The sequence below is a fragment of the Belonocnema kinseyi genome, chromosome 7 (assembly GCF_010883055.1).
Source record: "Belonocnema kinseyi isolate 2016_QV_RU_SX_M_011 chromosome 7, B_treatae_v1, whole genome shotgun sequence".
Taxonomy (NCBI): Eukaryota; Metazoa; Arthropoda; class Insecta; order Hymenoptera; family Cynipidae; genus Belonocnema; species Belonocnema kinseyi.
The window spans coordinates 145,095,853-145,106,451 of NC_046663.1; the positions used below are offsets into that span (position 1 = coordinate 145,095,853).

The 10,599-nt window shown below is 32.7% G+C and overlaps 1 protein-coding gene across 3 annotated transcripts in view; it reads right to left on the minus strand.

Moving 5' to 3' along the window:
- The window catches only part of LOC117175964 (E3 ubiquitin-protein ligase Nedd-4), a 398,451-nt gene that overhangs the window by 59,359 nt on the left and 328,493 nt on the right, over positions 1–10,599 (minus strand). For all 3 annotated transcript variants that reach the window (XM_033365849.1, XM_033365848.1, XM_033365850.1), the window contains exons 12-13: positions 8,386–8,507; positions 7,660–8,299 (exon numbers count right to left, since the gene is read on the minus strand). In XM_033365849.1, the coding sequence (XP_033221740.1) occupies positions 7,660–8,299; positions 8,386–8,507 (762 nt within the window). The remainder of the gene's footprint in view (positions 1–7,659; positions 8,300–8,385; positions 8,508–10,599) is intronic.

A 10,599-nucleotide genomic window follows, 5' to 3' on the forward strand; every position in this document is an offset into this window, starting at 1 on the left:
AGAAGAGAGATGGACAAAGATTATAGATTCGAGGTACAATAGATGGTATATGATGGTCAGAGGGTTGACGGAACCAGAATATCTGCAAAAAATAAAAAAGGATGAGTGTGTAAGATGGATCTTGGATGGTAGTGGACAGCGAGTGATGTGGATGAAGTAAGGGAAAGCAAGGGAGTAGGGCAGAGCCAAACGGGTGATCCTGAAAAGGGACAGTAAAAAACGAAAATTGTTTTCAATATCGTGGAAAATGCATTTATTTATGGTAAGAGGAAACGGAAGTCCTGGAAGCTCGCTCATTTTAGGAATTAATATCACTACTGTTACTATTGTTTATCCTACGTAATGCGAAAGAGTAGAATATAAGTAGTAGTTGAGTTAGACCTCAAACCCGTAAAAGGGAGAGATTAAATACATACAACTAATCCATACATACATACAATTCTGGCATAAAATATCCTTTCTAAATTTATTTCGGATACACTCCTATCATCAACGAGTCTGTCATTTATTTTAATGGCTGATCAAACCAAATTTTTAAATGACTTTCAGAGAAAATATTTTCTCAAATAAAAAACTTCCTACAAACTTTTATAATTGAAATTCGAGCCAGTTATATTACTTTGAGATATATTTTTGAAAACATATATCATCAAATTACTTATAATTAATTGTAGAGGCTGATCAAATTGTAATTTGGAAATCAGATCCAGAGATAGCAATTTCAAAGAAAAAAAATATCTAAAAAATTGGAAATGAACTGGCTGGCAGAAAATATCGCTTGTAGATTTATTTCTGGTGCACTCTTATCATTAAAGATTTTCAAAATTTATTTTAGTGCCTGATAAAACTCAAATTATGAGATGACGTCCAAAGAAAATTTTGTCTAAAATAACAAACTTCCTAAGAACTTTTATAATTAAAATTCTGCCCAGTTATGTTTCTTCTAGATATCTTTCTGTTACACATATACCATCAAAATTAGTTAGAATTAATTTAAGAGCCTGATAAAATTCCAATTTAGAAGTGAGATCCAGAGATAGCAATTTCAAAAATAGAAACACTTCTAAAATAATTGGAAGACTAATTCTGGCTTAAAATATCGCTTCTAGATTTATTTATAATGTACTCCTAACATCAGCGAGTCTGTAATTAATTTTAGAGGTCGATCAAACCAAATTTCGAGATGAAGTCCCGATCTTGGAATAAGGTCCTGAGATAATGATTTTTGTATAAAGATCCATCTACAAAAAAGAAACAATGGAAATCAATTATTACCATTCGAAATAATATGTTCCTCATGAAAATTATTCAGAAGTAATTATTGTTTAAATTATTACTGCCGAAACTGTCAGTAATAACCATAAAAAACCACAAATCATTTCTTTGGTAAAGAATAATTAATCTGAAGTATAATTAGCATGCCGGGCCGATCTGTCATTATTTCGAGGTTATGTTCAGATTCACCATTTTGCCCTAATCGCTATAATTGAATGTAGTTTATGTCAATTTAAAGTGTTCGCACGTAATATTTTATTCACTTTATTTAAACATATCCTGTCCATTTAAAAGAAACCTATTTTATGCCGCAAATAAGCGTTAAAAACAATTCACTCTTCGCCCATTAGAAGCGCTGAATATTATTATTATTATTTTATAGTATTTGCCATTTCAGCCATTTTTGGCATATACAGCCATTTCATAATGTTACTCCCTACGGATAGAAATCTCTCAGTTTTCTCTAGCGAAATAGCCTAGCCCATTTGAGACTATAAGCAGAGTCGATTTGAAACAATTTAGTCTGAGGGATAGTCTTAGAGATTTGGGTCCTTTTCAAGATCCTTTTAGTGGTCCTTTTAAGAGTGGTGCGACGGTAATATAATGTTCTTTTTGTATTCGTCACGTATCAGGCGGGCAGAATTATTTACAGTAGTTTGCCGTCGCTAATCCAACTCTTCCTTTTTATATTTCTCTTCAAATTATTAACACTTTTTTTTAATTTAATGAATTTTTTCATTATACTTATTTATAATTTTAACTTATATGCTAATATACCATGTTCTAGTTGAATTAAAAATGTTTTCTTTTTTGGCATATCTCATTTCATTTACGAGAAACGTCGTATTAATTCCAATTTTAAGCATTTACAAAAAAATAGATATATGAAATCATCGAAACCCGTAGATTCCGAATTATTATGTTTTAAGCTGTTAACTATGAAATTTTAAAAAATCTACTTACAAATTTTAATCCGAAAGCTTAAAAAAGGACCCTTGATTTTCGGCTACTCTATTGATATAGCCCCTCTGCTTGTTATTTATGATCGGATTCTTATTTTAATTTCAGCCTCTCTGCTTTTTATTTATGATCTTATTTCTATTTCAATTTCGGAAAGGACATTTTAAAGCCTTTAAAACATTTAAAAGAACTACCTGGACCTTTGAATATATTTACCTGAGTGCCTGCGGAGAATTTCTCTGAGCTTCTCTGACCCTAGAGAATCTTTAGAATATACTCAGAGATTTCTTTCGGCAGGGTTGGCGCAGAAGAAAATTTACATTTTCTTCTGTCAACATGTCTCACTTTATTATTAATTAAATACTTTTATAATTTATAATTACTACTTGAAGGCATGTGACACAGAGAAATACCTATATTATCGACCTGACTTTATCAGTTCACTGAATATTCTTTTGGGCTTAAGAACTTTTTTTGTAAATAAAATATCGAGCTGGAACTTTGGAAAATGTTTTAGAGTACAATAAAGTACGTTTAGGTACTGCATTTTGGTAGGAACTTCACTGAAAATATTTCATCTTTTTCCTGAACCTCCACATATTTTGAACGTTCGAACTTTTTTTATACATAGAATATCGGTCTCAAACTTTTGAGAAATGCAAGAGCCGAAAGAAAACTACGTTAAAGTACAAAGCTTAATAATAAAAGATGTTAAAAAAAATTATTTCAACTAACAATCCCATCGGCATCAGCCGGTAACGTTTGACATGAAAATACGATCCCTGGCGGCCACTAGACAAGGCTCTAGAGGGTTCGTGTTTTCGTGTACAGCGTTACCGGCTGATGCCGATGGAATTGATAGTTGAAATTTTTTTTCATCTTTTATTATTAAGATTTGTACTTTAACGTAGTTTTCTTTCGGCTCTTGCATTTCTCAAAGTTCGAAAGCGATATTTTATGCACAAAAAAAGTTCGAACGTTCAAAAAATGTCGAAGTTCAGAAAAAAGATGAAATAATTTTCAGTGAAGTTCCTATCAAAATGCAGTACCTAAACGTACTTTATTGTACTCTAATATATTTTCCAAAGTTTCAGCTCGATATTTTATTTACAAAAAAAGTTCTTAGCTTAAAAAAAATATTCAGTGAACTGATAAAGTGTGGACGGTAATATAGGTATTTAGCTGTGTCACATGCCCTTAACATAACCTATATTTCTTTGACACTTGTATCCATTTTAAGTTTCGAACGCAATCATGAAAAGTACGATAAAAAAACGCACTACTCCGATCAGTTAAGGGAAAAATATGTTAATCTAGGAGAAGTATAGATTGTTTTGTGAAAAGATGGTTGTTGCAGGTCGTAAATATCACCTTAAAAAAAATTCTCAAAAAATTCAAACAGTTTTTGTACTTGTTATTTTTGCCATAAAATTATCCTGCATTTTTAGGAAAATTGTCTTATCAGTCTTCATAATATACATTTTGCTATCAAAAATCGGCAAGACCATTTTCGAGAGAACCCTCCCCCCCAGAACTTCCAAAAAAATGCAATGTCAAGGCTGAAATTCTTCTTATTTTTTTACTACCTCAGGATAAACATTATACATGAATTTCAGCCTGATACGAGCGGGGGCCGATTTACCATGCTTTCCCGGCTAGACCCTTTCTTTTTCTCTTTTGAATTTTGCTCAATTCTCTACACTTCTTAGAATTAATTTATGCTTATAATTCTGTTAAAGATCTTTGAATCATATTGAATCATTCAAGGTATAACTTGAAATTTCTTGAATTTTCGAAATTATTTTGAAAACATGGAAATATTCAACTTTTTTCAAATTCATCAACTTTGATGGAAGGTAATATAATATCGGAACAAAGAGCCCAGACACTAATGAAAAAGTAGCTCATCGCACTGAGTTCGCATTTAACAAAGCAGATTCAAAATCTTTCTACCTATTAAATGACGTTTCTTGTATCTCGGTGAACCAACAAATCTAGAGAAAAATCATTTTTAATTCTACGGAGTTTTGTAAAAGTCTTTAAAATCACTTGAAATCTTTTGAATTTTTAACACTTTACTCCATTCTCTTAAAATCTTTAGAATTCAGATTGAATTATAGTAAATTTCTTCAACTCTTTCGAACACTACAGAATTCTCTTGATTTCCTAGAATTCATTTGTAATATTTTCAGTATTGTATAAGATTTTTAAATGCTCTTGAAAATTCAGGATAAAATTTGATTTATTTTTTTTTATTTGTCTGAAAACATGGAATTCTTTTTAACTATTTCCAAACTCATCCACTTTTGTCAAATTCTGCAGAATTTAAAAGACTAAAAAGAATTTACAGTAACTCAACGTGAATTCTAAATGCGTCAGAAGTACTAAAAAATTTTTTTAATTCTTAAGATATCTTCAATTCAAAAGATTTTAATTGACTTCAAAGACTTTTAGAGAATTCTGCAAAATTAAAAAAAAAACGAGTGCATCTGAATTCAGTAATAGTTCGCCGTTGACCAAAGTTGATGCATTTGGAAATAGTTGAAAAGAATTTCATCTTTTCAGAAAAATTCAGGAAATTAATAAAATCATGTTCTATCTTGAATTATTCAAGACAATTTAAAAATGTTTAAAAGAATTTAACGTTTAAAAATAAATTCTAAGAAATCCAGAGAACTCTACAGAATTCCAAAGACTTCATGAATTTAAAAGAATTGAACCTTTATTATCAATATTTCACGAAAATTCGAAAAACTTTTAATAAATTCCAATAATTTCAAGTAAATTGAAAAATTTTGACAGAATTTTGCAAAATTAAAAAAAAAACTTCCAGTACAGTAGCAGTTCACCTGTTGACGAAAGTTCCTGAATTTGGATATATTTGAAGAGAATTTCATTTTTTGAGAAGAATTCAGAAAATACAAAATAAACTAATTTATATCCTAAATATTTCAACAAAATTATTTAAACTCTTGCAAATTAAAATTATAATTATAATTATATTTATAATATAACAAAAATAAATAATAATAATAATAATTAAAAAAAGAGCCTCGGTGGCTCAGTTGGTTAGACACTCGGACTTCACCTCAGAGGTCCGGGGTTCGATCCCTGAGCCGGCACCTCTAGAAATTTTTCAATGTACCTTTACCGGGGCTCTGGTGGTTCGGAACCCACCTTAAGCTGTAGGTCTCCCCATCGTGTACTTGGCTGCAACCCAGTCCGTCAATAATGGGGTAAAACCAGGCTTTGTCCAATATGTCTGGGCAAACTGCTCTCATCAGATCACTTGATTGCATTATAAAAATGCGTCCGTGACTGATAATATAGACCGGGACAGCCCCGTGCAAAAATGATCAAATAAAAAATCCAACTCTAACCAAAAATGCCTTCGACATGTTGGGCAGTATAAGCCTGTGACAACATTTCAACACTGGAATGTTTTGAGAGCCTCGGTGGCTCAGTTGGTTAGACACTCGGACTTCACCTCAGAGGTCCGGGGTTCGATCCCTGAGCCGGTACCTCTGGAAATTGTTCAATGTACCTTTACCGAGGTTCTGGTGGTTCGGAACCCACCTTAAGTTGTAGGTCCCCCCATCGTGTACTTGACTGCAACCCAGACCGTCAATGATGGGGTAAAACCAGGCTTTGTCCAATATGTCTGAGCAGACTGCTCTCATCAGATCACTTGATTTCATTATAAAAATGCGTCCGTGACTGATGATATATACCGGGACAGCCCCGTGCAAAAATGATCAAATAAAAATCCATCTCTAACCAAAAATGCCTTCGACATGTTGGGCAGTATAAGCCTGTGACATTTCAACACTGAAATATAATAAACAATAATGATAATAATAAAATTATAATATATTATAATTATATTTATAATTATAATATAATTATAATTTAACGTGTATTCTAAATATTTCACGAAAATTCGAAAACCTTCTAAAGAGTTAAAATGATTTTAAATCAATTCAAACATTTATACAGAATTCTGCGAAATTAAAAAAAAAACTTCCAGATTCGAATTTCAGTAGTAGTTCACTGTCGACCAAAGTTATTGAATTTGGAAACTGTTAAAAAGAATTACATTTCATCAGAAGAATTCGGAGAATTAAAAATATTTGATTAAATTCTAAATAAATCAGGGACGGTCACTGATTATTTGGAATAATGTAGGATTTAGCTGGGCCCACTAAGATTATTTGTGGTACGTCCACCAAATTTCGAAGAACCTAGACAACATTTCTCAAATGCGTTTAAATTACATGATTGGTTTTTTGCAAAGCTATATTGCGGTTCGATAAAACTTTAGACCATCCAACTTGAACAGGCAAACACGTTCATAATCGCATTTTTTTAAATGTTTGGAGCAAGGTGGACTTACTGTGGTAACCTGTAGTACTCAAAATACGAACCGGAATCGAAAGTTTGTGGAGACTTCGATTTCAATTTTTTTTAACTTCCATTACAAGTAACAACGATGCCCCCTGTCGACTAGTCAAAATTCAAATCTCACAAGAATGCAATCGACATGTTGTACTAAATACCCCGTCACTTTATTTATATATGGATGAATGTGCATATTCATGTACTTATTATATGTATTTATAATTTAATGCTATTAATGGTTAAGACACGAAAGTGATAATATATTAAAATTAGAATTGATCATTTTACTTATATTTGCGTTTATAATTAATGATTATCTGCTGTACGATTATTATCTGCTGTAGGGTGGTCTCCCCTACATAAAAAATCGTAAAAAAGAATCACCCGTTCATCAATCTATGAATCAGCAGAGTTCATTTTATAGATGGAATGCGAAATATTCTATAAATTATTATTTAGAACGCAATCATAAAAATAGCGTATTTGCATGCCTTCCTAAATAAATGAAAAAGTACGCGTTATGAACAGTGTCTGGCGGTGCGTTGGATAAGTTACAAATGAGGAAATTAGTAAACATGATTTGAAATTAGAGTTAAACAAAGAGCTCGATTTGTGCGTGTCTCCGTATTTTCGTATCGCTTGAGAGACCGTGGTTCACAAAGATAGAAAGAGAAATTCTCAGCTGATTGGAGAGTCGATGTTTTTAACGCAAAGCGTAAAGTGCTATTCCAGTTATTTTATGCAAATATAGCTTCCACCACTTTCACATAATTAATGATTTTATAATGAAAACTCTCGTTCGTGCCTTCGCCGACTTAAAATGCGATTTGGTGTTTATTATGGAGGCATGAAAACACGCCATTTATCTTCTTTTTTTTAAAGTATCGTTCTTGACTCCTGTGAACTAACGGATTTCTTTTTGAAACTCACGCCATGTTATTTTGACTCGTTTCAAAAAGACCGTCAGTTTACACTAATCACGCAATGCACTATACTGTAATGAAGAGTTAATAACTGATAACTTACCAGGTATGAGCTCTTGGATAATTTTCAAGTGTGCCCCACTTTTCAATTGTAAATAACTGGGGCCCGTTACTTCCATATAACTCTTTAAATCCATTCATAGGCACTCGAGATGTTCCAGTTACAAATTGCAAAAGTCTAGCTCGCATTTCATTATTGAACGATAGAACAACTCGCCAGAACCACTGCACCGTAATGTTATTTGCATGATAGTCTCCCTTGTACAAAGTGTTTTGTTTCCAATCTTTGACGTCAATATGTTGAATACCGCACATGAGTAATTCCAATTCATGTTCGTCAAATATTTTTACCAAATTCAAGGGTACAAGAGCATTGAAACCTTCGAGAAAAGCATTCATTTGATCTTGAACTCGTGAGACAAACCTCCATTGTATAACCAAACTTATGTATTCGTCTTTGTTTTCATCTGATAAGGGTACATTTGCCCCGTTAGGTTTAAGTTCTCTTTGCGATGTATGCCCAAAGCTCTCTTCATCAACGCAGAAAGTTAGTTCTAACTCGCTAGGATCATTTTCTTTTATCCATAATAGCGAATTGTAGTATTCAGAGTCTACGCTTTCCATATCTTTAAGATCGATGGTTTTTCCTAGCATCATCTTGTAAAACGGTCGAATGAAAAATGCTTGTAAAAAAATCACTACAGTTAATAAAAAGTTAAAATTTCTTAGCATCGATTTATTTAAAATAATATTTTCTATAGAAATTTACCATCCAGAAGTTTTCCATGATAAACTGCCATGCCTGCGATTCGACCAATAAATTTGAAATAGTTCAAGTGTTCCTCATTACAGACCCCAGAAGCAGGATTTATTTGTAGAGTGTAATTATCCCTGAAACAAAGTTTTATATATGAAACGAATTTAAGAAAAATTTAAGTCAATTAAAAAAAGCAAAGTATGTCATAAAGTAATTAGTAAGGATCCCTGAAAAATGGATGATTTATCACAAATGCGGAGCAAACCGTCAAACCACGATAAGGAAATTTATAAACAAAAGTAAAATGAATATTGCCCTTCGGCCGCCTTGAGATTCGAAAATGTTCAAAAAAGTAAAGTTTCGTAGGACAGAAAATGTAAAAGAAGTAGTCAAATGAACACGATTTGAGTCAAAGAAATTTTATATTTGGGTTCTTGTTTGGTGAAAGAGAAATATGTTCAAAAACAGTGGCCACCACAATACACAATAAAAATCTCACTTTTTAAACTTTCAGCCCTAAAAAAGACCTTAATGAATTGAAAGAAGACTTATAGAAATTGTTCGAGCAGGCATGAGAATTACACCTCAGTATTAACCAATGGGATACCAATGGGTGTTGGTCCACACTATTGTAAGCGGGGTGTCCATAAATTAATTCTTTTAATTCCACACACAATGATTCATCTGCTAATCTCCAGATTAAATTCTAAACTTCATTGTTAATAATAAGAATTATCGTTCAGTTCAAAAATGTTTTGAAAAATTCGATTAGTAATCTGAAACTTCATGCTTTTAAAAACTATTAAAAGAATCTTCGGCAATTCTTCTGGATACAATATTAGACCCTAGGATATCTTTATCTGAAATAAAATAAATATAATCTCAAGCTTCTTTCATAAGGGAAGAATAAAACCTGTTGTTGCATTGTATGTCTTATTTTAATGATAAGTGTAATTTAATTGAAATCATTTTTTACATTCTTATCAGAAAAGGAATCAGATTTATGTTAAATTTTAATCTCCTCCTTCACCCCCGTTTTTGAAAAGTGTCCACGTTTTGAAATCACCTGAATCCGAAAAACAGTAGATTTTCAGTTTGTTAGCACGATAGCTTTCAAAAGAATTTTCTTATTTTTCACTTTTTAATGAAACGCGTAGGTTTTGTTTGACTCGTAAAAAAGCAGCATTAAAAAAAAGTGTTCACCCTATGCAAATGTGTAAACCTAATTTAGGTTAATATACATTTGATACAATAGTATTTAATGTCATGTAGCAAAGTTCACATTTTGGATGAAATTTAGTAAGAAGCACAAGATACGTGACGAGAATGCGTTCGTTAAAACCGAAAAAGCTTTAACAAAAGATAATTCACAATCACCAAATGACAGTGATATATATCACCTATTCCATATAAGACTACTCTCCTTAGAAACTTTTCATAAATATGTCATACAAAATACAAAAATACATATAAAAATACAGTTGTCGATGGTTTGACCATTAATTTTAAAAAGTCCATGCACACGTGCTGAAATTTGCGAGTGATTAGATTTGATGCATTTTGCTCACCCCTAATACTGAAGTCAAGTCCGACTGTTTCAGCAGCCTCCTCCGCTGCTTTGTATAGAAATGCTCTTTTGCCCACTTCTTCGTGATTCCTGACCATTTTAAGAAGAGGGTCTCTTCCATTTGAAACTCTATTTGCTGTACCCAGAATAATCCTGTTGTGAAGACATTCAAGACTCAGTATTCCGCGACCTCCTTGACGGCGTGAGATGTACAGTCGCGGAACGGAAGACTTAAGATGCATGCTTTTGTTCATGTGCATAACCTCTCTTGTCCGGATATCAAGAGATCTGAGCTCGTTCTTCGTCCATGGAATTACTGCAAATGAATAGAGTAATACCGGGACGGCAAGCATGTTCGTTGCAGATACTTTGTTCCCCGCCGACAGTTCGAAACACCAAATCTGTCGGATGAGACGTTTGTATCTGCTTCGAAGAGTATCCTTTATAGATGTCACATCCTGAATGCGGCTCTGTGGCACGCCCAGTTATGTATAAGTCTCTCCAGCGCAAAGATTTCGTATGGGGATTCTATCAACGAGCTCAGGATCTTCAGGGAAGCCAATAAGTTTTCCTCGCTTCAAATAAACCTTGGCGCATTTGTCTAACCCAAATTCCATTCCAATTTCCTTAGTATATCGTTCGACAATCCCCAGAGCTAG